The following is a 26,872-nucleotide window of genomic DNA, read 5'->3' on the forward strand; positions in this document are numbered from 1 at the left end:
ACGACCGGATGGATCACGATGGAATCCGATTGGGGCAGATTTCCATCAATCAAGCAGAACCCAATCGCTGGCGAGCGACATTCAGCCGGAAGAAGCCGGAGCGGAATGGAATGGGAGGGGTTTCAGGCTGAAGTTTTTTGGACATCGGAAGCGAGTTTTGCTGGGTTGCTGATGCCGAGAAATGAACGTTAAAGCTCGTTAACAGATAACAGTGGAATTTTTATCTAATCGATCCGATACGCTCGTGATTTGGTGGAGCGTGATGGGATGCGCGTGCCCGTAACCGTTTCCTTCCCCGTTTTTTGAGCGGCTGCTGGCAGCTTGCATGTGTTTTTCGTGGCGCCGGCGAGGCGTATGTCTGGCTGTAGCTTAAAAAAAACTACTAATATCCGCAGAGAGAAAAAGCGGCCGCCGCGTTTGATGAGCGGCCGTGGGGCAGCGTGCTGGATACAGCGACCACCGCCGCCCAAGCGTCCAGGTGAGTTTCTCTGTCATGCCGCTTTGACAGCTCGTTTAATCCGGCTGAAGGCATCGGTCGGTTCACCTCGACCCGGGGAATAGGGGTGACCAACTCGTTCCCAGACCGTGTAACCGCCTGTGAAGATTAACTGGGAGCCCACAGGACAGCTGACAGGCTGGGTTATTAAAACCAGGGTCTCCTAGGTTTGTCACACCCGGGCTGACTGGTTTGGTTTGGTTCGCAGCTGTTTTCGCTGAGGGTGAAAAATTTGGGTCGCGTCCCCGTTCCGGCGTCACACACTCGCAATCTTTTAATCCTCTCACACAAACACCTACTTGCTCAAAAGCCCCCCCCCCCTTCAAATGAGCTCCAGCCCTGTTTTATTTTTCCTTTTTATTTTTCACATTTTTATTCGCCAGCTGCAGTTGGTCACCGCGAGCTTCGCACTCAAAACCCGGTAGCTAAGCGGCGTGGTCGAGCGTGTGGGACCGGAGCCCCTGCAGAAAGGTGCGTTTCTATGAAAATCAAAGCAAGACAAAAAATAAAATAAAGCCCACTAACGGAGCCTGCTTATACAACGCGCCCCCCTCGGTGGCATGAAAACGGGTATTGTGATGAATGCCGAGTGATGCTGCGGGGCCGAAATGAGGAAGCCGTGAGCTGCTTTGCGGTTGCTGCCTGTCCCATTTCGGAGTGATGTCGTTGTGAAAAATAGCACCCATGAAAACTGCTTCTTAATGTCGTCCAAGGATATCTGCATGGATTTTGGGTCTTTTTAGTGTGTACAGGTGATTTGTATTTAACGATGTATTTATTATTATTAATAATAATAATAATAATCATAACAATAATAAACTCCTGCTATTTTACACATTTCTCTTTTGCCTGAAAAGTGTATGCCTTCGGGCTGGGCTGGGGTGGGGTAGGGTGGGGTTTTATGTACGACATCATCACAACCTTCTGCTATTTCCTTCTTAACATTTTTTTAAACCAGTCCTGTCAGGTCCAATACATGAAAGATAGATATGAATAATAACCAATTATATATAAGTAAAGCTTATATATACACTAAACCCTTTTCTGCTTAGGTGTGTTTTCACACATTTCCCCACAGTCTTTAAGGTTTTAACGGTCAGCATTTTACTGACTTGGAAGCAGCCCTGTGTGGCTGTATGGGAGTCCGTCTGCCCCCAAGGAGTGATGTACTTCCTGCACGTGTGGTTTGGCCTGTGGGTTGAGTTTCGAATCTGCACTCCTTCATAGCATCTTCATAGCGTAGCGTCATGTTTTTTAATTGTTCTCACATTTGGTTTTTCTCCCTCGCTATCAGTGGATTGTTTTTTTTTTTCATTGACTCTTCATTGAATTATGCAGGTAACAGTCACCTTTCACTGTTTCTCTCAGCATCTCCAATAATAAGATAAATCTGCATTTCTCCACAGCCTGACATCTGTATTAGCTGGACTTGATAGCCTAACGTGTTAGCTGGGTAAATTTAAACCACTTTTAAGGAGTCCTCCCGCGGCCCAAGCCAGCCGTTACAAACCACAACCCTCCGATGTGCCCAGGCATGCAGGGACACGCAGGGAAGAATGCCTGCAAGACCGCAATCTCTGCTTTCTAAGAATCGCAGGGCACTTTCCTCCACAAATGTTTTCTGCTGGTCTTCAGTAGCCTGTCTGCCCAGCTCGAGCCAAGCGTCTTGTACGTGGGGGTATGAGGATAATTTCAGGCAGAGGAGATTTTAACCACCAATCAAATCATACATTTTTGTGGGGGGGGGGGGGCTGTTGATCACAAACAGTCACTACACTTTTGAGTGGTGCCCCTGGTTGCAGGGTCTTGGCGTGATGTGTGCGAGGTATCATGCTGTCTGAGGACAGCTGCCTGGTGCACATTTGCTCTAGCCCTGGTCATAGACCTCCCCCCCTGACCCCTCACCACGTTTTTGTCTCCCTGTGCTGTTTTCACTTCTGTTTCCACACAGAAAAAAATCTTTTTGTGGTGAAGGTCACTCATGGTGGGAGAAGGGCGGAGACTAGGTGTGATTGAGGTTGTGGGGCGGAGCTTGGAGGGTGGGCGGAGCCTCTCAGTCCAGTTGCTTCATTGACTGTAGGTACATGGTGAGGCATTAGCTGGTGAGGTCAGCGGTTTAGGGCTAGAAGTGACTCCATCCGTTTTGTCCTTCCAGTTTCCATGCGGCATCTTTGGTAATGTAATGTGGTGAAAAATGAGGGAATAGTGTCAAGCGAATTGGTTACTCAGCAGTTAGGAAACTGAGAATGTCCTCGTAATGTGTTCCGGGGTGTTTACAGGGGGGGAATCCTGAGAGCGGGGCAGCTTTGAGGAGAGTGCTTTCCCAGCCAGGAAATGCATCAGTGCTAGAGAATGGGGTCCCACCCAGGCCGCCTGTGTCAGTGCGCAGCCTCGCCCTGCGGCCCAGAGTGTCACCCGAGCCAGTGTGGTCACCCCAACCTAGATGGAAAGCCAGCCTCAGGGTGTCACTCACAGGCCATCGGGGCCCTACCCACCGCGGTCAGGCCAGGTTTCCCGGCCCAGGAGCCGCACCCGTGACTCCGCATGGCACCCAGACAGCTTCTGCTCCAGACCCCCAGCCCTGCCCCAGGCTCCTCCCCAGCCTTGGCTCTGGTTGATGACATTTCTGTGCGAGTTTTTGTTTTATGACTCCTGTGGTTTATCTCTGCTGGGGGGGGGGGTCAGAGGGAGCTATTATATCGGTCAATAACTTTATTGCTCCGGTCTCTGATTGTCTCTAATGTTGATCCCATGCTTGAGCAGGCGGGAGAGAGGTAGACAAACCGGGCACCGGCTCGAAAGACCTTCGGAGCTGATCATTATTTTTGCCGCGGGGCTTAGACTTTCCACCGCTGACGTTCTTAAGGGGTCCAATCCCCCCCCCGCCGGATGGCAGCCCATGACTGGTCCCAGCGGGGAGCATTTTGGAGCAGCACTGTGCCTCGGGCTTGGGTGGGTGCCTTCCGAGCCGGCCGGTGAGCAACCCGTGCAGCTGCTAGCGCTGCAGACTCATCTGGGTCCCTCTGTGATAATGAGTCCTGTACTGGTGATTGGTTTTGGTCTGCTTGTCACTGCGCGGCAGGGCCTGACGGTAACTCGCCACGCATGTGCCGTTTAAACCCGTGTGCCGGCGCATCAACATGGGTCTGCTTCAGTTATGGCTGCGTCGTCATGGAAACAGCCCGGTCGCTTAGCAGCCGCGTGTCCCCGTTACCCCGTTAAGAGCGTGTGGGCGTCGGCACGTGGGCGTTAGCTTTTATGGACACGCCGCACTGCGCTGACTTGTCTGGCAGGATGCTGTGTTTATGTGTGTGTTTATGTGCATGTGGGTCGGTGGGCAAGACTGAGCCCTCTTTTGCCCCCTGGCTGGAGGGGGAGGTTCTGCCTCACACCTCTACCAGTGTGCTGCAGTTCGCCGGTCCCAGTGGGCCCTGTCACTCATCACTGGAATCAACATCCGATAATGTGAGAATCCAGGTTTGTCATGTATTAGCAGTGATGTAAAAATACAGTGTCTTACCATATTAGGATGGTGTATGGCTTATACTGTGCCTGTGATCAGAAGGTTGTTGGTTCAAATCCAAGGGTCGGCAAAGTAATTTCCCCATTGGCCTCCTGATCAAGGACTGGCTAACTCTGCTTTAAAAAATGTGCATGACTATAACAGTCTGCTAAATAAATAAAAAGCTGTAATGCTTATTCATCACATGGTGGTGCATTGGGTCTGAGGACGGCGCAGCCCCCTCAGAGCAGCAGGGCTGTGGGTTTGACTCCTGTGTGTGTGTGTTTGTCTTCCTACCTCTGTGTGTGAGAGTGTGAGTGAGTGAGTGTGAGAGAGTGAGAGCGAGCGAGCATGTGTCCCCTACCTCGTATTCGCTGCTTCCAGGGCTCGCGAGACCCTGTACTGGTTTATGGAAACGACATGGATGGATTTACCTAGTTTTTCCAAGCTGTCTGCACAGGCTTCAATTGCTGCTTTTATTCTGGTGATCAACAGTGGTTGTTCCTTCCCTCTTAGAACCAGTGAAAAGTCAGGTCCTTAAACCGCTGTGCCCCCAAAAGTCTGTAGTCCTTCTGCTGCCTGTTTATTTTATTATGAATAGTGCACTTTGACAATATTTACTTCTATTTAATTAAAGAGTCGTTCTTTCCTTCTGCCCCCGACCCCCAGGCGTGTCTATCACCTGCCCCCTCGCCCTGGCGGTGCAGGAGCCACCCAATGGGCCGGAGCGGATCCCCGGCGATGCGGTGGTCGCCGTGGCGCCTGGTTCCACCTCCAGCCCCCAGAGCGAAGCAGTGGCCGATGAACTGCAGGAGCTTTCACTGCAGCCCAACGCAGCTCTGCTGCTCCCCCTGCAGGAGAGGAAGAATGGTCAGTACTCCCTCTGTCTCTGTCCCCCTCTCTCTCTGTCTCTGTCCCCCCCCCCTCCCTCTGTCTCTGTCCCCCTCTGTCTCTGTCCCCCCCCCCCCCTCCCTCTGTCTCTGTCCCTTTCTCTCTCTGCCCTCCCCTCCCCCCTTGTACCCCCTCATCCCACCCTTTTTCGCTCTGTCTCCTCGTCCTCTTCTCTCTTTCTGTCCCCCTCCCCCTCTCTCGTTCTGTCCCCCATCATCCCTGCCCCCCCTTGTCCCCCCTGTCTGTCCCCCCCCTGTCTGTCTCTGTCCCCCCCCTGTCTGTCTCTGTCCCCCCCCTGTCTGTCTCTGTCCCCCCCCTCTCTCTCTCTGTCCCCCCCCTCTCTCTGTCTATGTCCCCCCCCTCTCTCTGTCTCTGTCCCCCCCCTCTCTCTCTGTCCCTCTCTCTCTGTCCCCCCCCCCCCTCTCTCTCTGTCCCCCTCTCTCTCTGTCTCTGTCCCCCTCTGTCTCTGTCCCCCTCTCTCTCTGTCTCTGTCCCCCTCTCTCTCTGTCCCCCTCTCTCTCTCTGTCCCCCCCCTCTCTCTCTGTCTCTGTCCCCCCCTCTCTCTCTCTGTCCCTCTCTCTCTGTTCCCCCCCTCTCTCTGTCTCTGTCCCCCTCTCTCTCTCTCTCTCTCTCTGTCCCCCTCTCTCTCTCTCTCTCTGTCCTTGTCCTGTCGCTCTCTGTCTTCCTCTGTCTCTGTCTCTGTCCCCTTTACTCTCCAGTTTCTCATTTCTTTGGATCACCCTCCTTTGTGTTTTTATGGATGTCTTTTTCTTATTACATTGAGTGCGGATCTCTCTGGAAACTTTATACACTGGGACAGTTAATGGACAGTTTTTTTTTTACCTGGTGATTAATGCTCACTTTGTTCATTCACTGGACCTGTTTTCCACCATTACAACATCACGACCTTATTTTTTAGGTGAATTTTAAAGTTTTCCTTGGTGAAATTCTTATGCACCTTACAGCACACATGAGGAAGCGTGAACACTGACCTCAGGATTTGAACGTATTGTTGTCTGACCACCGCAGTCTCACCCACGCTGTCAAAGCAACATCTGTGTCGATGGCATGGACCCCATACAGTGGCGGTCATCAAGGAAAAACCCAAGGAAACCAGAACTATTTCTGCTTACATCCCTCGAACAATTGGGAAACCTTCTAAGCTAGCCAAGAGAATAGTAAATAATGGAGGCAGCGTGTGGCTCAGAGAGTTAGGATGCTGTCCCTGTGATCAGAAGGTCACTGGTTCAAATTCCAGATTTATCCAAGTGATGTTACCATTGGGCCCCTGAACAAGGCTCTTACCCCCAAATGCTCCTGTGTCCGTCTGACGCTGCTTTCATAATCGTCCAGCACTTTGCATAATAAACCAATACTGTTTGTAAATTAGAGCTGTGTGACTTAGGTTTAGTATTTCTGAGAGCGGTTTAGCCAAATATGGTGAGGTGTACATGGTGGACTTCGGTTTACACCAAAAAACGCAACAAATTAGACCTCAATAGAGGATCAGGCAGACTTAGTGTAACTGTGACTCATTTATAGTGCCCCAGTTTCCCAGTGTGTGAGAGATTATTTGTATTTGGTGTTGAGACCAGGTCTGATGTGAGCAAAGGTGAAGTTTAAATAGGAGGGTGTGTCGTAGAGCTGGAGCCCACATGAGATCCGTTTCTCATCGTGGCTGACCGCCCCGTGGTATCAGAAACTATAAATGTGCAGATGACAGAACTGGGGTTGTAATGGAGAAAACAGCACACTGGGGTGTTGGAGTTAGGGTGGAGGCTGCAGTAACGCAGCGGCATGTATGGCCGGGGGGTTTGGTGAAAGGTCGGCATGTTCTGAGGAAGTGAAGACCTGAAGGAGTGAGTGGTGGGGGGGGTGCGGGGGTGTTGGTGGAGAGGCTTGGCTCACACAGTCCAGAGTCCATGCTCTGGCACAGAAGAAATGGGAGGTTGAACCTGGGAGTGAGAAGAGCTTGGAGGTAGGGATGGAGTGATGAAGGGTGGCGGAGTCTGGCATGGGGAGCAGGCGGACGAGGGGGGGCGGAGCCAGCGTGCAGCTCTGAGGCTGGGGGGGGCCATGGCAGCCGCTTTCCATCCTCCTCTGCTGCCTCTTGCTCCTGTTTTCTCCCCAGGCGGCAGGCACGTTCCAGCAGGTTCTGCGTACTACGCCATGAGAGAACCGGGCCTTTATGTCATGCTCTGCTTGGTTCTGGAATCTGCAGCCTTCTCAGTCCATCAACGGCTGACGCAGAAACTTCTAGCAGAGTTTCTCACCCCTGAGGGATGTGGCAGGACCCATGTGATTCCATGCAATTGGGGGGGGGGGGCAGGGATCTGAGAGTGTCCCTCAAGGGTTTGATGCTCCCCTCCGTGAGAGAGAATGAGCGCACGTTTGCACGCCCGCCCGCCTGTCATGGCCTGCTTGTGGGTTAGCACAAGCCATGGGAGGCGGAGAGTGAGATTTAAGAAAAGATTAAGCGAGGGTGGATGGGCGGGGCCAGGCGCCTGGGGACTGTGGGTAGGGAAGGCTTGCATAACCGGGGCTGGGTCGTCACTGTTCGGGGGGGGGGCAGAGCTCAGCCTGGAATGTGGTAAAATCCCACAGCTCCTGGGTAGCCTTCCTGAAGGGCCGGAGGGCACGGGCGGGGGGAGTTCCCGCTGGGGGAGGGCCCGTGGTCGGAGCCCATGTCAGCGGCTCCTGTGGTCTCCCAGTTGGGAGGAGGCGGAGAGTCAGAGGAGTTTCTGGGGCTAAAGGAAAGGCAGGACTGCAAATAGAGAGGAAATGCTGAGGGAGGCGGCGAGGTGCGTGCGAGCTGACGGGAAGCGTGCGCGGCCGGGGCACCGCCGACTCTGCTGAGCACCGGAGGGACGGCACTGCAGCCCCCGCAGCCCCCGCTCGCGCCGGTGCTCCTCTGACCCCGTCTGCCTGCCTGCATGGGCGCTCCAGCATGCAGGAGAGGCTGACGTCCATGGCCGTCCACTCAGGTATGGCGCTTCTTTGCTCCCGCCTGTGTTTCCCACTCAGTGATCTCCTGTCGTGCCAGCGGTCAGCCTTTTTGGGGGGGGGGGGTGACATTGGAGCGTAAGAAGCTCCCCCCTTTACAACCACATCTTACTGCAAGAGAGTCTCTATGTATGGATGCATGAATGGATGGAAAGTTTAACTGAGAAATGGGGGCGACTTCTTACCCACAATCCTGTCCTTGGTCCGTCTCCCTTGCTCAGGACATGCTGCATAAACATTAGGTAGCTGGATGTCTTGCCTGATAAGAAACATGGACTTTGGCCCTGCTTTACTGCGGTGTCGCGGTGAGGTAAACCGGCTTGACTGGGCCGTTTGCACGACACCGGCACGGAGCTCTGCCCTCAGGTCTCCATGCAGGACCCCCCCCCCCCCCCACCCCGGTGTCCTGGGAGGGCGTGGCTTGAGAGACAGACTGATGCATTCCTGCATGATTAGAGCTCTTTACCATGCAGGACTGCACAAGCAGGCGCTCATTCCTGCTGCATTCCCTGCACACTCACTGTGCTCTTCCTTATGCATTCATATGATCTTGGATGTTTGTGTCTGCACAGGTGTATGGAAAACAAATGGTCACACCATAGCATATATACTGTATATATATGACCCTTCAGGACAGGCAGTAGTGGGAAGTCGATGGATGGATGGATAGCCTAGCTGGTGTCGCAATACTAAAAGGATCATAGCTGAAAATGCTACATGCAGCCCTGCTTGTGTCGGCAGGCCCGCAGCTGGACGGGCAGGGCGTGGCACTCGGTCCCGCAGTAACAGACAGGCCTGTGTGCCATGCAGAGCGCAGGCAGATGTTCAGGTAGCAGCAGGTCTGAAAGGGGGAGGTGGTTCGGGGGCCGTGTGAGTAACGCCTCAGCCTGCACCACCAGCCCCCCAGGGCTATGTTTTTGCAGGAATGCCACCCAGCTTGCGGGGGTGAGGGTGTTTGGCTGGGTCAGGGGTGCCCCCCCCCCCCCCATCCTTATTTAGCGTAGTTCATGCAGCTTGTTTCAATGTTACAGATAACGAGGTGAAATTAATGCAGTGAGACCATGCACTCTCCCCAGGCCCCCTGCTGATATCTTCATCGTGTGGAAGGCAGGTTGTGGTCGACATTGACTGCCCTGCCAGCACCGTGCTGTGTGTGATGTTCAGGCCTGGCTGCTAAATCCACGTGCATGTGAGTGTGCGCGTGCTGGTGGAGGGTCACGGCTTCGCCTGTTACTGTCCGCAGTGTGGTTCCCAGGCAGCAAGCGTGAGCCGGCGTAAGTGTGAGGTGACGTGGGGGGTGTTTACGGCACATGTGGACTGTGACAGGGGAGGGGCAGTTACAGTAATATAAATTGGGCTGTTGAGACCTACTAAGACTCCACCCACAGCACTGCACTTTGGAAGGGGGGGGTGTTCAGGGTTGGGTTTGATGTTTCTTGGGCCTTGCAAAATACGTCCCCCCTGCCTCTTCCCAGTGTAATGACTATTTATGGCCAGCAGGGGCCTCACACAAATGTGAGTGATGGTAAGGATCACCGTTGCGGATATTGACAGAGCATTTTAAGACTACTCTTGCGTTACTGTAGCCCAGCCCGCTTCCCCTCTTCCTTGAGACCCCTTCCTCTCCCTCTCTTCCTTGATCTTTCTCAACTCCCCCCCCCTCCTCCCACAGGCCCTGAAGGGTCTGGGATTAAAGGCTTCAGGCTTCAGGCTTTTTTTTTTTATCAGTTGTGGAGTTCTGCATGACCTTTTGCCCCCTGGTTAAGAAGGGAAACAAGAACAGGAGTTTGATAAAGTTCGCAGGAATGCTTCAGAGGAGGTCACATGAGCAGTGTGAGGTCATCTGATGGATGACCTCACACTGATATGCCAGTCTTGTTGTTGGGCTGTTGGGGGGAGGGGGGGTTGATGCAGCTAATCCTATCGATACTGCAGCACCTGGATGTTGTCATGGCATCCAGTGAGCAGTAGCTGATTGCCCATGCAGACTGCTACTCAGTTCTGATGTAATGTCTGTCCCCTTATTTTGCATGTCTGACACGTGTTGTATGTACACATACGCTGGGAGCTTAGTACTGCTGTGTTCTGTGGTACAACTGCTCTTCCCTTCCTGCCAATGACAGAGCCACCCTCCTCACCTGAGGACAGTCACCCCCCCCCCCCCACAGCCCAGCGTGTTGACAAGGCGGCCTATGCCTCCCACGCATACTGAGAAAATCGCTCATTATTTGTGTACTTTGTGTGGCTGCCGCGATGCCAAATAAGGCTATCGGGGCACATGAAGGAGCAGTAATGATGCTGAGAGTGAGATAAGACTGATGAATAAGCCTGACTACTGATGGAGGACATGCTGCATAAACATTAGGTAGCCGGATGTCTTGCCCGATGAGAAACATGGACTTTGGCCCTGCTTCACGGCGGTGTTGCGGTGGGGTAAACCGGGCGGGATTTCAGGACGGTCTGGACCGGGTCGCTCTGTGACACACCCTTCTAGCTGACCCTGTTTTTTTGGGCGGGGGGAAACATCAAGTATTCCACCCTGCACTGTTCGAGGAATCCCCGGAATTTTCATTCAGGCAGTCCTCGGGGCCGCCCCCTGAAGCCCAGCAGAAACAAGCCGCCTGCGATTTGAATGAACATGTGAGGCTTTTCTCGGCCAATCAGGTGATGATGTAAAACCGTGCTCCCCAAAGTCCTGGTCTGCTTTTGTTCTGACCATCGCTGGCTAATTTCATCAAATAGAATAAAATAGAAAAGGGATATTATGGGCACTCTTAGGTTGTACAGTAAGTTTCATTGTTTGCCTGTTCAGTGTTGCCTTTCAGCATTAGCGATGTTCTGTAGACTTGACTCATAATTACATCACCGGTCCCCATGGCTGGTAGAGTGATGTCACTGTTCGGCCCCTGAGCGAGGTCCTTAACCTCAGTTGCTCCGGGGACTGATCACTTTGCGTCACTTAGGACAAAACATCTGCTAAATGATTTAATGTATGCATGCAGCCAGGCCTGTCAGTATGACTACTTCTGTTGGAGGATACATTTCCCCAGAAATAATAATGATAAATGATGTTATTGTAATTTTAAGATCATTTTATGCCACTGATATAATGCTAATATATTAGCATAATAATGCAAGTACCCCCTTTCAAAGAGCAGTGAGCTTTTAATTCTTAAGAATATTCAGACATTAGAACTGGAATGTCAAAAAATGAAAATATCCTAAATTAATAAAACATAAATAAAACCACACAACCAAAAAAATAAAATGGATAAGACACTCTGTTTAAAAAATTTGCATTATATATTAAACATTTGGCACTGAGAGGCATTTGCTCCTTTACAGGCAATATACTGTCATCCCAGATTTGTGAAGCTCTGCTCAGTGACGGGAACGAACTTCGATTGTGCATCAGCCAGGGAAAAGTAACAGGAAGTCAGACAATAGATTGTGAAAGATAATATATATATTGCACTCACATGCATACTTGTATGTATTTTTCTGGCCTCTGTAATCAGAATCTTAATCAAAATGGTTAGCATATTTGAAGAATGGTTGAGTGTGAAAGTCCGGAAATACTTGCATGTATATAATTCCTTGCTACAAGATTATAAAGACTCTCAGATGGTTACAAACTAAAATAAGATGCGTTTGTACTGCAACACCATATACCCATGTATGTTTTTGTGTGTGTCAACGTTTAGATTTTTTTAAATTTAGTCTTTAGATTTCATTTGAGATCTAGTTTAGTTTTAGGTGTGGTTTCATTAGTTTCTCTTTTAATGATGTAAATCAATTTAGTATTTATTTTGCTTTAGGGTTTAATAATCATTTCTAGGGATGCACAGAAAGCTGCAGAACTTTGCTGGCTACTACAAGCTCGTTCAGGGTTATGAGATGCCCAACAATAAACAAGTCCCGCAGAATCATTACTTTAGCAAAATAGTATTTAAAAATGGTAACGGAAAGTATTTGATTTGTTTTTATTTTGTCATCATTGGTTTTGGAACCAGTATTTATAGTTGTTTACTTGTAGTTTTTCATATTTAATTTCAGTATATGGAAATTTTTTGTTAGCAGTTGTAACCTGGTTAGTTTTAGTGAAATTCATATTTATTCTTATCAGTACCACACTTCATAAACATGTGTTCTAATAGCAGCTTTGCCTGGTGCATTGGCACTGAAAGTATGAGCTTTCAGGACTGTGGACGGTCCGGCACGGCATTGCATACGCTCGGGGCTCTTGCGACACAGAGAGCAGATGAGATGGCAGAAACGGCATGACTGGCTAAAATGCAAATATTGAGGTCAGAAAAAATGATCAAGGTTATATTTATATATCGTGCAATAAGTCCATAACATAATTATCATGACAGGCCTATATGTGACACTCTAGGCCAGAGGTCTCCAATCTTATTCACACCAAGAGCTAGGTGGTAAGTGTTAACACCTGGGGGGGTCCCAGTCGGTAGAACTGTAGCGATCGACTATGAAAGTCAGAGATAGACTGGCTGGAGACTGCAGCTCTAGGCCTTGTGGTGCCTGTGTTTAAGCAGTGCAGAGCAGCTCTACGCTGATGGGCTTTCCGGTGCTCATGCCTGGGGGTGACCCGATCTTCCGGGTGTGACGGCTCTTTCTCACAGGCTGCCCTCCGTTGCCGTCGGTTGGGCCGTCAGCCTCACGCTCGACCCGTTCTTTTGGTGGGCCGGGTCTCACGGCTCTCAATGTTTCCACTGACGTAAGTGCAGCTTCGTTTAGTCTTTCTGTTTCTGTGTGTTTAGTGCGCATAAAGCCTGGAGCCTATTTTGGGAGGTGGGGGGGGGGGGGGGGGGAACACAGGGCTGTAGCGGGAGCACACACAGTGGGCAACTTAAGGTCACCTAACTTTGCGTCTTTGTGGGGATCGAGGGCAGGCAACCCCACATGCACCAAACCTAGCTGGAACGCAAACCAACAACCTTCTGTGTGTGAGGTTATTGCTACACACTGAGCCTCACACTGCCGGCACACAGAAACGTATGATTCTTAAATGTCTGTCCTGATTGGGTGGCACATGGCACTGCTTCTCACAGGGTGAACGTTTCTCCCTCCCTTCCTCTCTTCCTCTCACACTCTGGCTCCTGTCCTTGCTCAGTGAATGAGCTATTAGCTTAAGGCAGGCCAGCTCACGTTCTGTCAAACAAATACTTTTTTGGCCTCTCTTTAAGAGCACTGTGTTACCCTGCCGAGTCACTCATGTCTGTTTGTGTGTTTCATGCTTGATGGATTCTTTTAGTTATTCTTTTAAACTTGGTGCATTTGCCTGGTTTTGATTCGGGTTTGCTTAATATTTAAGGATTTGTGCGTGTGTGTGTGTGTGTGTTTGTGTATACATGAGTCACCGCAGGGGTGTGTGTGCGTATCTGAACAGTTTCTCACCTCCTACCCTGTGTGGCTGGCCTGTTTGTGCTCTGGATCTGTCTGTATGACTGAGCCTCGACAGTCTCTCTAAGTGAGTCTATCCAGTAACCGCGCAGATGACCCAGGGCTGAATGTAGACCTCATAGCTAAATATCTGGCCTATTTCAAAAGAAAGAGGTGAGATTCTTTAAAAGGGGGGGGGGGGGGGCTGCTTGAAAAGACCTCGTTGAACAGGGTACGTTGTGCTACCTGTGGGACCAGACCCAACTGGCTATACAGCAGATATTTCATTTATGCTTGTAGCTGGTTTCTCATTCATTTCATTTACATGCACAGCTGCTGCGGGAGGTTGTCCGCTGCCCTTGTCCCAGTATTCATGCACAGGAGGGGAATTTATTGACCGAAGTTTGTCCAACCCGCTGCAGTAGGTGCCGGTATATCTCCTTTCACCTTGTTAGTATTGGGCTTTTTCCAGTTGACCTATTACATCACAGACGTAAAACAAATAATAACATTAATAATAATGGGTGCATGGACAAATGAAGTGACACAAGCTTTAATTGTGTTGTACAAGAAGATCAGGGTAGCATAGCCAGAAATAAGGTATTTTGTGTAATATACTATGATGGCACGGTATTGGAAATATTTCAGTGTGATATTGTTGTAATAAATATTGGGGTATTTATCAAACAAAAAAGGAGCTCACCATAAATTTATCACAAACCCATCTAGGAGTGATTTCCACAGCAAGGATGAAAATGATTATGATTGTCTCGGAGAATGCATACAGCGTTTTACTCTGATAGAGTAAAAATATTTTAGCGAGACAAACTCCCAGCGCTATGATATTTGTACCAAATTGAAGGTAAGAAAAAACCTGATCTTAATCTAGCTGACTAAGAATTGGATATAACTTTCTTGAAATGCCAGAAGTACGGTACCTGGTGCGGTGGAAAAGCGCCCTTTAGTTGAGCGGTGAATTGGACGCTTTACAGCGCTGTACATTTCACGCTGTATGTCCTCTGCTGTGCTCCAAGCTTCTTCTCTTACTTCCGGGTCAAAGCCCGGGGGAGACACTGGAGCATGTGCCGAACGCCTGGGCCAGTTTGGGTCCGAATGAACATATGAAGGAGTAAATCGACTCCCAATCACATTGTCTGGGTGTCTTGGTCCGACTTCGTAATATATCATATTTCTCAATTTCAGTCGTATTGTTTACATGTACTTTAAAAGTCTAGTTTTAGTCGGACTAACACACTAATTCAATTTTCTTAGTGTGCAACATACTGAGTAAACATGCTGAGTGGGACTAAGTCGAGTGGTGGGCGGAGACTCTGTGTGTGGGTTGGCCTGTGGGTGGGGCTTGTAGGCTGAGGGCAGGGCTATCTGCTGCCCCAGCGAGATGAATGACTGGCAGCGTCTTTGAGGGGGAGCCCAGACGCCAACACTGTCCCAGCACTGCACCCACCACATCTTCTCTCCGCAGTCACGGGGCCCTGCCGCTGTGGGGTCCTCACTGCCAGGCAGTCAGTCCTCTTCCTTTCCCCGGAGATTACATTTTTTTCAGTATATTGTGGAGTTTTCCTGGCAAGCTAGCCAATCAGAAGCCACCTGACTAACAGACGTCGCAATTTCTGCTCCGCCCTCTGGGTTAAATTTTCAAAAATCTTTTTTTCTTCAGTTTCTTTGTAGCTAAACAGAGGTTTGTTTTTACAAGAATGCTGTAAAATTCCCTTTTTCTTTGCGATTGCTTAGCAAGTCTACCGGACCAATGAAAACGAGGGCCTGTTTGCCACTGCTGACTCGTGGTTTTAAAACGCCACGATTTCTCTTTCTTGCGAGGTTCGTTGTTTTGCAAGATTCCTGTCGCTATGCTGTGCCTCATGCCCTGCCTCCTGATTGGTCCCTCCCACCTGGGGGCTCCACCAATAAGAGGCAGCCTGGAAAAGTAGGAAGTGTCTCCGTACTGCATAATGGGGGCCTGCTGTAGCCTAAGACAAGATGGGACCTCCCATGAAATGAGGGGGAGGAGGGGCGTCAAATCGTTAACCTTCAGAGCTTTCAGTCTTGCTCTCTCTCGTCTTGCCAGCTTGTTTAAAGGACATGATGACCATCTGGGATCTTTACTGAGGATATATTTTTTGATCTCGTTCCATTGCTAATTTTGTGTGAGTTTTTCCAACAGCCCTCTGTTTACTTTAAGACGCGTTGAGGAGTTGAATTTTTCAGCCTTTTGTGTTCAGTTGCATTCCTGTTGACTTGTCATTTACTTATAATGGAACAGGCAAAGCTGTTGGCACTCTCTTCCCTTAAAAGAATAACGTTCTCACTGCCTGTTATCCCATTAATCAGTTAAATGTTCAGCGACGGTTATTTTTGGCAGCTGAGAACTGCAGTAGACTATGACGTCTCTTTAGTGTGAGTGACGTTTAAGAGGAAAACGCCACTTGCTGGATTAAATGCAGAGTCTGCTGCAGCTGCATGGAGCTGTTGGCTAGTTGCCCCTGGGATCCAGGCCTGGATGCCGGATCTCGTTTGACTGCTTTGCAGGCAGCGGGTCAGGAACCAAATCGACATTACTGACAGGCCAGGCCCAAGCTACCAAATTTCTCCATCTTAGCCGGCTTCGACTTCCTCCACCGACGCACAGCATCACTCCCGTCTTTTCCATGTAGGGATCAGGTGTCCCCGGTGTCAAGACAGGGATAGCTGGAGCAGACCTGATTGAGAGCAGGTGGGTGGGGTGTGGCTCTCTGTGATTCGGAATGAGCAGTTTTAAGAGACGGAAGGTGCTGACAGGGACTCCCTGGTGTAGGGAAGCCATGGTGTACGAGCTCCGAGGAGCTGGTTAGTAGGGGAGAAATGTCAGCGAGCGGAGGGTAGCGGCCTTTGAGCGTCTGTGCACCGGGGCTTCGAGCGACAGGCACCCTGCTGAAACGCCAAGGGGTCCTGCCCTCTGCAGTCCGTTCTGCTGGTGCTCATGGAAACCAGACCCGGCTGCCAGCTGTGGTCATCGTGTTACAGCTCTTGGTGTTAAAAGCAAAAGGAAGGAAAAAAAAAACCAGAAAGGCCAGCATCCTCCTACACACACACACACACACACACACATACAGGTGCAGAAACACATGCGATACAGTCAAAAGTGTGAGAGCACTTTTCAGTGTCAGACTGAAATGAGAAGTACTGCTCTTGTAGGGAGCTGTTGCAGGGTGGTGGTTGAGGATGGGGGCTGGTTCTGATCACACTGACCCATAATGTAATTCGGTGGAGACGTTCCTCCTCGCCCCCGTCCAGAGGCCTACGTCTCACGGCGCCCGCAGTGACAGTTGTAAGTTTGTGGACAGTTCTAAGAAAATGAAGAAACAGGAAGTGTGACAACCTCCCCCCCTCCCCCCTCCACATGCACATAACAATCACACTCATACCCTGTTTTTCTGCTCCTCCTCTTGACTCAAATAGTAGTGAAGAGCCAGTGTGCCAGAGAGAGGGTGCGTAGAGCTCCGCGCGCCGTGCAGTGACTGGCATGGCGTTCGGCGGCCTGCGCCAGTCTCCAGCTGTAGGGCTTCCGTGGGGGATGTTTGCCTGTTTTTCGTTTCGCTTTTCTTTTTCCTTCTAACGGCATTCTGACCTGCTGCCACCTCTCTCTGATGCAGTGCTCCAGCTCAAACTCCAGCAGAGACGAACCCGGGAGGAGCTGGTCAACCAGGGAATCATGCCACGTAAGTGACCCCAGCCCTTGCCGCCGCCGCACGATTTCCTGTGCACTTTAGCCCTTTTCTGGCTGTCGACCTCCATTACGCGTCCGTTAACGGGGCTGGTCTTGCGACCCTTCTCCGCAAACCTGGGCCGGCAGCTGTAAGCACTACGAGCTCTGGGCATTTTCGACTTTGCCTGCGTGGATCTCGGTCTTTGCTGCCGGTCCTGCTCTGATCTACTGGCCCTCACCCCCACCCCCCACTCGCCTGGTCTCCGTGTCACTGCTCCAGCCCTCGGGGCTGCTGGGGGTGTCAGGGTGGTTTGTCTCGCTTCACCTGCTCTATGCACGGTCACCCCTGTAGGTAGTGCCCCCCCCCCCCCCCGCACACCCCAGCGCCCTTTCATTCGGTGTCCGTTTAAGCCCTCCGCAGCCTTGGTGCTTTTATACTGGTATTGTAAACAATTGTCGGTTTTTACTGGGAGCACTGGCAATGGAATGGGGATGTCACAGGTGCCTCTTGTTTACTGGTGTTTACTGGTTAGTAGTTAACCAGATGTGATCCACTTAGTTAACACTGCTGGGGTTATAAGTTAGCCGTTGGTGGATGAAGCAGGTCGTGTCGGGTCACTTTGATACCTTCTTACAGTCCCAGGGTATAGGGGCTGTCACTGGTCTTGGATAAGCAGGCTAGAGCACTCTCGCAGGAGGGAAGCCCCCACCCCAGCCAGGCTGCAGGGGCTGCATCAGGTCACGGATCCTGTTCCGTTTACCAGAACCCATGGCTTCTCATTTTCTGTCCACTTCCTCCATAGCTGAAGATCAGTTAAGACCAGTCCAGGGCTGTGAGGGTGTGAGATCTAGGTGTCAACTACTCAGTCACAACCCCCCCCTACACACGCACACTGCCTGCACATGCAAGCAGCCCCAATGCTCTCCATGTCCCCTTCAGACCCACTAGCACTCCCCAGCAGTGAGACGTGTCCTCTGTCCATGCATGGTGCCCTCCCTTCCCCCCCCAAAGACGAAAGCCAGCACACATGCTGTTCTGGGGACAGGAGCTCTCTGCATGGCGGGTGGAGGTGGTAGTCTCTCCCGCTGTAAATGCTGACGTCCCTCTCCCTTCCAGGGTGTACCCCATTCGTCGGGTTAGAATTGCGCATCTGATAAGAGGGGGGCAGCTTCTTTGGGCCCTTTCCTCAAGTCAGCCGGTCACACTGACTTTTTCTCACCGATGACATTGCTGTTCTTTATCATGTCCTTGTCGGCACCCGGCCATCTCCATGACAACGCGCAGGCCATTCACAGACGCCAAGAATCGCCTGAGGGTGACGAGCCTGGTCCGCAGGGACAGCGCCGCCCTTCAGGCCAAACGTTCTTCGGCCCCAGCCGCAGGCATCAGGGGGTTTCTGCAGCTCTGTTCCTAGCATTAAGTTCCTGCTACCAAATTTCAGAAGAAGCTGGGGCTGGGACCTCTGGGGTGTGTGTGGTTCTGTGGACAAAGCCAGTGTGAAGGGTTACTATAGTTGTGAACAACTAGTTGCATCCTGGCATACTTCCACCCGCAGTCTTAAGAGGGGGCATTGCATTGGAGAAGTGCGTTTTGCAGTGAAAGGTGAAGCACTGCCGTAGCACAGGTGAAGCACTGCTGCTGGTGCCTTCACCTCCATGCAGGCCGCTTAATCGTCTATATGACTGTGACACTGGGTGCACATGAGGGACGCCACAATCAGGCTCGTTTTTGCCCATGGCATTAAATTAAAAGGAGAGCTCTTTAGTTGTGAAGGAAATGTAGAGTCGGCGTTGCACAACAGCAGCGGGAGAGCAGGTGTGGCAGAGCCTTGCACAACATCTGCAGTGGATTTGTCAAGCAGTCGGCCTGCAGAAAATGGTACCTCGCAGTTTCTGCTGCAAATGGGCGATGAGCCACTGGTCCATTTCACCATCCACCCTCTTTCATGCGACCACTCTACATGGCATGAACCACGTTTGACTTTTGATTTTAGGTTTTTTGAGGCGGTGGTAGTGTTGCGGTCTAGTTGGATCTTTGTGTCCTGCAGCGAGGGGCACGGCGAGCCCCGGCAGGGGTGGGGGGACGCGCCAAGGACACCCGCTTCAGCGCACAGCCAAAGAGGAAGTTTAGCTGGTTAATAATAACAAAAGTGGCATATGATGTTATGTCTTATTCCAGTCGACCAAGTTCTCCTTTCTCCTTCAACTCGCCATTGAATCTCACCGCCTGTCCTCCTCTCTGCAGCTCTGAAGAGCCCGGCCGCCTTCCACGAGCAGCGGAAGAGTCTGGAACGAGCGCGGGTAAGGTCGCCAGCTCGGGACGGGCCGCTCAGCATCGAGTCACTTCCCCAGCTGCCCCGTCCCCTCATGCCCCCCTCCCTCGTCTTCCTCTCCTAGACTGAAGACTACCTGAAGCGGAAGATCCGCAGCCGCCCCGAGAGGTCTGAGTTGGTCCGCATGCACATCCTGGAGGGTGAGGCATCTGGCAACCCCGTTTTCTGTCTCTGAGTGCCCGGAATGTTCTGGGCCCACTCCGTGCCGTAGGTCCTCTGTAACGCCCGTCTTGTGTCGCGTAGAGACGTCGGCGGAGCCTTCCCTGCAGGCCAAGCAGTTGCGTCTGAAGAGGGCCCGTCTGGCCGACGACCTCAACGACAAGATCTCCCACCGGCCAGGTCCCATGGAGCTCATCCACAAGAACATCCTGCCGGTGTACTCCACTCTCCGGAGCACCCTCTTAGGTACAGCCCCCTGCTGCTTCTGAGTGCAGCTGCCTGTGTTTGCTGTTGCATGAATTTGGAAGGGTCTAACAGAAGGACGCGTGGCGTAGCCGAGGTGATGCTCGAGGACATCGGGGCAGAGTTCAGTAGTGTGGTTGTTAGGGCTGTGGGGGAAACAGTGTTTGAAGGTGAGCACAGTCAGTGAAAAGAGTGCGAAGTGTGTCAGAGTACAGCACTAGTGCATTAGCATGTTGGATGGTACATAGGATAACAGGCTGATCCTCTCGTCGTTTTGCATCCTTGTCCTGTCTATTCCTATGTAACCGACCGCGGTGATGCAACACCCTAATGCCTCTTTCGTTCATCTGACCCGTTCCTCCAGTCGAGACGGACTGCCTGAAGGGGGCGACAGAGAGCTCTTCACTGGATGAGGATAGCAGCGACGCCCTATCCCCGGATCACCCTGCCAGTCAGGACTCTCCCCCAGACACGAGCAGGCCCAGCCGCAGTGGCTCCTCCCCCACGCAGGTGCGGGCCCCGTCCGTGGTAATCGCTTAGCTTGCTCTCTCTACCCTCTGTTTAGAAGACTTCTTACTCCCTGCGGAGTAATTTCATACGTTGCTCTCATGACTGCTACTTACCCTTAAGTCGCTCATTATTATTCTATTAGGCCCCGCGCCTCACTCCTCTCCCCGCCTCTGAGCCAATCCACGCGCAGAGGCTGACCAATGGCGTGGCGCCAATGTCCTCCCGCTCTGCCTCTGGGCTGATTAAGGTGGGTGGTGCTATCCCCTATGCTGCGTCGAGTGGGTGTCACCGTGTCCAATGTCCCATATCGGCCTCTCTCCTCCACCGTCAGTCCCAGTCCAAGTCCAGCTCGGACCGGCCCTCGCAGCGCTCCAAGAAGCCCAAGGAGAGCAAGCCCAAGGTGAAGAAACTCAAGTACCACCAGTACATCCCCCCCGACCAGAAGGCGGAGCGCGAACCGCCGCCCCAGTTGGACGACTCCTACGCCAAGCTGCTGCAGCAACAGCAGCTCTTCCTGCAGCTGCAGATCCTCAACCAACAGCAGCAGCATCACTATAACTACCACACCATCCTGCCCGCTCCGCCCAAGTGAGTTTGTGCGTGTGCGTGAAGCTGCCGCGCCAAGAGGCAGCGAGAGGACTGTCGTGTGCTGCTGATCGATAAAATGTCTGCTTTGTTTGCTTTATTGATTCCCTTTGGACCAGCCAGGAACTGAGAGCACCCAGTAATTCCACCCACAGCGATGTCTGAAATCTCATTTCCCCAATTCTAACAATACCACCCACCCATCCACCCACGCTGTCTCATCGATCGTTAATTATTCACCATCATACCTCTCTCAACCTCTACAGACCATCAGGCGATCAGCTGTCCGCTTCCTCCAGCGCGCAGTCCCAGCCTCGTCCCATGCCTGGCTCCACTTCTCCGTCCTCCAGTCAGAATGGGCCGAGTCGTCATAACCAGCCTCCCGTTGGGGGTGCCAAACCCGGGGCTCTGCCTCCTAACCTGGATGATTTGAAGGTGGGCCAGATCACCTTAGAAATAAACTCAGTGGCCAGTTATGTGGCTGCTTATGAAAACGCACAGAATGTAGACAGGGTTGAAGAATTCGGTTACTGTGCAGCTAAGTATGTCAAACTGTCACCCTGCGGGGAATCTCCCACTGCAGCATCTATAGGTTACAGAGGTGTGATAAAAAAAAAATCTCATCAGCAGTAGCTCTGAGGCCGAAAATACTTTATTGATAAGGTCAGAGGAGACTTGAAAAAGAAAACAGGTAGTGCAAAAGTATCTCTGTACAAAGGTGGTGTGTGGAGGGGCTTCTCTGAATGGACAACTCATCGATTTATAAAGCAAGGAAGTTGCACCTGGTACTATGTAGGGGCACCTACTTGAAGTGACCACTCATTGTGTTGTGGGAGACTGTGTGCTTTTCTCACCAGGTGAATGGTTGCTGCATTCTGTCGCCCCCTTCAGGTCGCAGAGCTGAAGCACGAGCTCAAGCTGCGGAGTCTGCCAGTGTCGGGAACCAAGAGCGACCTCATCGACAGGCTGAGGAACCACCACGAGCTCAGCCAATGGGGAGCTGGAGGGGGCGGGGCTACAAAAACCAGCTTGCCCACTGGCTCTTGCCCTGGCTTAGGTATCCACCAATCAGGAGAAGCGGGCACAGGGACCTTACCATTGGCAGCCAGTAGGAGCAGCCTGCCTCCCACGATACTGTTTGGCAGCACGAGCTCGTCCCCGCCCATGTCACCCGCCACCTCCGAGCGCTCCATGGCTGGCATGAGCCCCGATGAGGCCAGCTGCAGCGGTGACGTGTTCGGGGAATCGGTGAGTCCCAGACCTGCCGGCAGTGCATTTTCAAACTTAAGGTTTCCATCAGTGTGCAACTTCCTCATGTAGTCGCATGACTTCCTTACAGATTAGAGAGCTCAGTGAAAATTTTTTGCATATTTTGTTAACACAATTGTGTTTCTAATGGCTATTCCCCATGCTTGATTACTTCCTTGAGAACCTCATGATTTTTCACGGTGGCTTTGCGACTGTCATAAATGCTTAGCTTCTGATTTATGAGACTCATTATAAGGGAAAGGATGATTGCTGTGGCAGTCGTATCCGAAGCGATTATCCCAGCTCACAGTTATACTTCGTTTAATGTAATAATCTTCAACCAGTTTTTTCTCCTCTTTCCTGCATGTTCACCTGAATTAATTTGGGTTAAAATGGCAAGACATCTCTTGAGATTTAAACATGACACTTTTCGTCTTTCCTTCGTAAAGTAGTCCATCAAACGCTATGGTTCTCTGCTGCCCCCACTGTTCACGACCGGTACTACACCGACATGTGACTCCGGATGATGAGTCCTTACTGACTCTTACTCTGTGGCATTTCTGCTAACTGCTAACAGGTGAGCGCCCCCCTGACGCAGCTCAGCCTGCACGCCTCCCCCCAGCACCCCGCCTCCGTCAAAGAGGAGCACTCCCGGGCGGGGGCCTGCCGCTTCTCCCGGCTACCCGGCTCGGCCCCCCCGCGGGAGTCTCTGGACAAGGACCAGATGCTGCAGGAGAAGGACAAGCGGATCGAGGAGCTGACGCGTATGCTGCAGCAGAAGCAGCAGCTGGTGGAGTCGCTGCGCTCACAGCTGGAGCAGGGCAAGAGGGGAGGGAAGGCACCAGGAGACGTCAAGGAGGAGCCCTCTGAGGAGGCCAGGGAGAAGGAGGACGAGGAGGGCGCGGAGACCAAGCTACCTAAGGGCTCCTCCTCGCAGCTGGACCGGGGCCTGCATGAACCACAGCAAGCAGCTGAGGAGCAGCAGCTGTCAAAGGCTGCATTGCAGCAGGTCAGTGTCAGCTATCCCAGGATGCATCAGGCTCCGCACCTGGAATGTTCCGTCACACAGTGGTGCCTGCCTGCTGCGCGAAGCGTTTCACTCCAGTTTCAGTAAAAATCAAGCTGTGAAATTGGCCGTAAATCTGTATGTTAAACATGAATGTTGTGCAGTATTTGCAAAATATTTTTATTTTATTTTTTTAGCATTAAGTGCGAATCATTCTCTCCTTCCTTCCATTTTTCAGGTATTCGTAAGTCAACAAGCTACCAGTTCAGCCCTCACCTCCTCTTTCCCATTGGATCTCCTTAAGTTGCACCCGCCCCCAACCCTGCTGACGGACGGCAACGGCAACCACTACCTGATTGCGGTGACCAGTCGCAGCGCCCCACATGGCAAAGGGGCGGGGCGAATCACGCTGCAGGTAGGAGGGCTCAGTGTCAGGTTTCGTGTGTCTGACTTTTCAGAGACGCCTAATTATGGTATTTAATTACTGCCCTCTTTTGCCCATTTGTTTGCCCATGTGCTTCATTGTTACCCACTGCTAAGCGGGTACAGTCCACGCCCTGCAAAACTTCTAGCCAATCAGCACCTCATATGGACACCAACAACCAATCTGAAGAGACAGTGAAACCTAACCCCGTTGACCACCCAATCACAAAGGTATGGTTCAGGGCCTGACTCCACCCAGTGTTGCTATGAGCAGTACAAGCAGGAATGGACATAACTGGTACGCAAGTACGCATTCACCTTTAAAACAGATACATTGAGAATCGATTGTTTGTAAAAGCACAAATGCATACTTATTTTATGTGCATTTGCACCGCTATGACAATAAAATACCTTGCATTTTAACCTGTATACTGTAAATGAAGTAGAGTTAGCATATAAAGATTTAAATGCATTATATTTTGTTTTCGTACCAGTATTTCCATCCCTGAGTACAAGGCAGCCATATTGGTGCCTCAGGTATCCTGCCTGGTGTCTCTGAAGCGAGGCCTTGCCAAATTCCTGCCTGTGTCCCTTTCAGGGAGGGAAGGTGGGGCTCCACATTCAGGCCAACAGCTCACGGGGGCCCCTGGTGTCTCTCTCAGCTCCACCGAAACTACAGCCTTTCTTCCACAGTAACAGCACGCCCCCCTCCAAACATGCAGAACCCTCCTCCCCCGCCCACAAGGTAATGCTACGCTGTCTGTCTGTCTAAATACCTTCATCCTTCTGCATTTTCCATCCGTCTTTTCTCCATAACTGCTTTACCTGTGTAGAATTGAGTGGTTACCTGTATTTCTTGTCTGTTTTAATATCCATGTCTTTAAATGTCATGATTATATTGTTCAAATGTCTCAGCAGAGGCGGACATTTCAGGTCCAGAAAGTAAAAATCCAAACCAGGATTTTGTTTCAACCAACCAGTTGAATATAAAGAGCCACATTCACAGAGTACTCGACTGGTTGGTTGAAGCAAAATCCTGGCGTGGATTTTTACTTTCTGGACCTGAAATGTCTGCCTGTGTGTCTCAGTATTTATATTCTGTTTATTACCTTCTCATTTGCAGAATGATCACCTTAGTGTATGAGTGCGTGCATCATATATCTGAGGATATTTTGACTTCTAATCTCTTCTTTGCAGCATTTTATATGGTTTTGCATAAAAACTGTTTAGTTCATGGTTTTCTTTGCTTTTTCCCCCAGGGGGCTGTGAGTTCAAACCGGGACCAAAACACCCTGTTCAGCTCTCCCTCCCCAGCCAGCAAGCAGAGCCCCCCCACAACGCCACACGCTAAGGTAGGTCCCCTGTCTGCCGGCCCATCATCACGTACACAGCTGCCCTTATCTGCATGGCCTCGCCCTCACGGACCTTCTGCCCCCAGGAGAACGGCTCCTGCAGTCAGCAGATGGACGACCTGCTGGAAATCCTCATCCGGAGCGGAGGTACGGGAGTCCCACGCCGGCAGCCTCTCGCGTCGTGTAGCGGTTTCCAGTTCCATTATCTCACGTCCACACGCAACTTCCTCCAAAACTCCCCTCTCACAATTCGCTGTTCAAGCCATCTCCATTTTGGTTTCTGTATTTATATTCTGTTTTAATGAAGTGTTCTCTATTTCCCAGAAATCCCTGTGGGCTTTAAATCTGACTTTGGCCCCTCCAACTCCCGCCCCCAAGCCAGCCCCCCTCCTCCGTCTCCTCCCAGCTCCCCTCCGCACCTCTCGCACGATCCCGTGGCGGTCTCGCCACCGCCATCGGCCCCCAGAGTGGGGGACGGGCCGTGCGTGGAGAGCGGCCGTCTGGAGGACTTCCTGGAGAGCACCACAGGAAAGCCTCTGTTGGGGGCGGAGCCTGGCGGACCTCCCACCCTCATCGACGACCTCCACAGCCAAATGCTGAGCACCTCCAGCATTCTGGACCACCCCCATTCGCCAATGGACACCTGCGAGCTGAATTTCAGCTCCAACGTGCCCGGGCTGGAATTCGGAGACCCCGCCATGGACAACATGGACTGGCTGGACATTACCATGGGCGGGGGGCCCAGCGGGAGCAGCAGCGTCCATGCGCTCACCCCCCTCAACTCCCACACGCCCTCCAACATCTTTTCGGCAGACTTTCTGGACAGTGCAGACCTGCATCTGTACTGGGACTCCGGCTTGTAGCCTCTGTGGCTTCCAACCCCCACAAACCCTGTCCATTCATAGGAGACCAGCCCATGGTCACCATGCCCACGTGCAGGAGGCCACACCCACTCCAGTGTATCCATGCCAACGGTTTCCTTGGACACACATTTGGCACATATCTTGCCATTACCCGAACTGTCTCCCTATAGCATTGAGACAGGATTGCAGTCCTGCTCCCGCCCTGTACTGTATCAGTACCCTGCTAGCAGCGGCCTGGCCGTCTGCAGGTGCCCTGCTTCCAAAGGTGTTCCTCTTCGGGTTGTCATGGGAACCCTGGGGCGGGGTGGAGGGCATGGTGGACCTGGCCCAGTCCAATGCAGTGCCGATGTGCCCCGGTCCTGTTCAGTTCCATTGCTGAATGCCGTTTGTGGGCCTGATCGGGTTTGGTTTAAACACGCCTAGATGTTCACTCATTTTTTTCACCTTTTTACCGCTGAGGCAAAGTGCATTCTTGAACGTTTCACACAGTCGGCCTTATTTCCTCTGCTGAGGAAATTCCGCCCAGCCATTGTCTTCACTGGTCCGTTTCCCCTGCTGTCCCACCCTGACAGGCGAATGAAGACTTTTTCAGCTTAATGCTGCCCCCTCGTGGCTGAGGGTGTAACTGTAGCATATCTGTGCAACAGACCCATCCCATATAGCACTTATGCTTTTTGACCTTTTCGGTGGTCTGGTGGACTTCCTGCTTTAACGAGCTTTAACCGGACTACAGGGTGATGCTGTATAAACTGTTTTTTCCTGAATGTAAAATTGATGGAAGATGGCAATTACTGGCTGGTGATGCAGGTTTGAAAACTTGAATATGGCTATGTTTTGTTTTTTTATATATGTGTATATATATATAAATCAAAGATGAGAAAAATACACTTTGGAAAAAAATGTGTTAGCTGTCTGAATTTATCCTAGTGGAGATGAGGCAGGGAATGAGTGAGGAAGGAAGTTTATACCCATGCATGGATGAATATCCAATCAAACACAAAAATACTGACAAACCAATGCGTTACTTCATTTAGTTTGAACATGCAAGTCTGTGTGTGTGGGGGGTGTATTTACCACATTGTGGGGACCAAATGTTATTTGAATATATATATATATAGCTGAGCAGAAGTGCGGCGGCTGCACTAGTTTGTA

At 51.4% G+C, this 26,872-nt stretch overlaps 1 protein-coding gene across 4 annotated transcripts; it reads left to right on the top strand.

The window, feature by feature from the left end:
• Window positions 1-107: 107 nt before the first annotated feature.
• On the top strand, window positions 108-26,642 carry mrtfab (myocardin related transcription factor Ab). 4 transcript variants are annotated; one of them, XM_023814542.2, is made up of 18 exons: window positions 108-478; window positions 4,668-4,868; window positions 16,946-17,011; window positions 19,244-19,299; window positions 19,396-19,471; window positions 19,575-19,736; window positions 20,098-20,261; window positions 20,386-20,490; window positions 20,575-20,831; window positions 21,095-21,263; window positions 21,720-22,076; window positions 22,654-23,085; window positions 23,321-23,497; window positions 23,623-23,736; window positions 24,104-24,250; window positions 24,765-24,857; window positions 24,944-25,004; window positions 25,182-26,642. In XM_023814542.2, exons 1-18 carry the CDS (start codon window positions 355-357, stop codon window positions 25,718-25,720), a joined length of 3,300 nt encoding a protein of 1,099 aa, XP_023670310.2. In that variant the 5' UTR covers window positions 108-354; the 3' UTR covers window positions 25,721-26,642. The 4 variants fall into 4 exon arrangements, with proteins under 4 accessions (XP_023670310.2, XP_023670311.2, XP_023670313.1 ...); XM_023814543.2 differs by having other exon boundaries at window positions 20,098-20,243; XM_023814545.2 differs by lacking the exons at window positions 108-478; window positions 4,668-4,868 and adding an exon at window positions 7,456-7,873 and having other exon boundaries at window positions 25,182-26,641.
• The last annotated feature ends 230 nt before the right edge of the window (window positions 26,643-26,872 follow it).

The sequence above is a fragment of the Paramormyrops kingsleyae genome, chromosome 5, assembly GCF_048594095.1.
Source record: "Paramormyrops kingsleyae isolate MSU_618 chromosome 5, PKINGS_0.4, whole genome shotgun sequence".
Classification (NCBI taxonomy): Eukaryota; Metazoa; Chordata; class Actinopteri; order Osteoglossiformes; family Mormyridae; genus Paramormyrops; species Paramormyrops kingsleyae.

What these genes read in the sequence shown, in the direction of transcription:
- mrtfab (XM_023814542.2), top strand. Translation starts at nt 355, where the DNA reads ATGTCTGGCTGTAGCTTAAAAAAAACTACTAATATCCGCAGAGAGAAA. An exon ending in ACCGCCGCCCAAGCGTCCAG is followed by an intron (nt 479 to 4,667) that starts GTGAGTTTCTCT and finishes CCCGACCCCCAG; the next exon opens with GCGTGTCTATCACCTGCCCC. An exon ending in TCTCCGGAGCACCCTCTTAG is followed by an intron (nt 19,737 to 20,097) that starts GTACAGCCCCCT and finishes CCGTTCCTCCAG; the next exon opens with TCGAGACGGACTGCCTGAAG.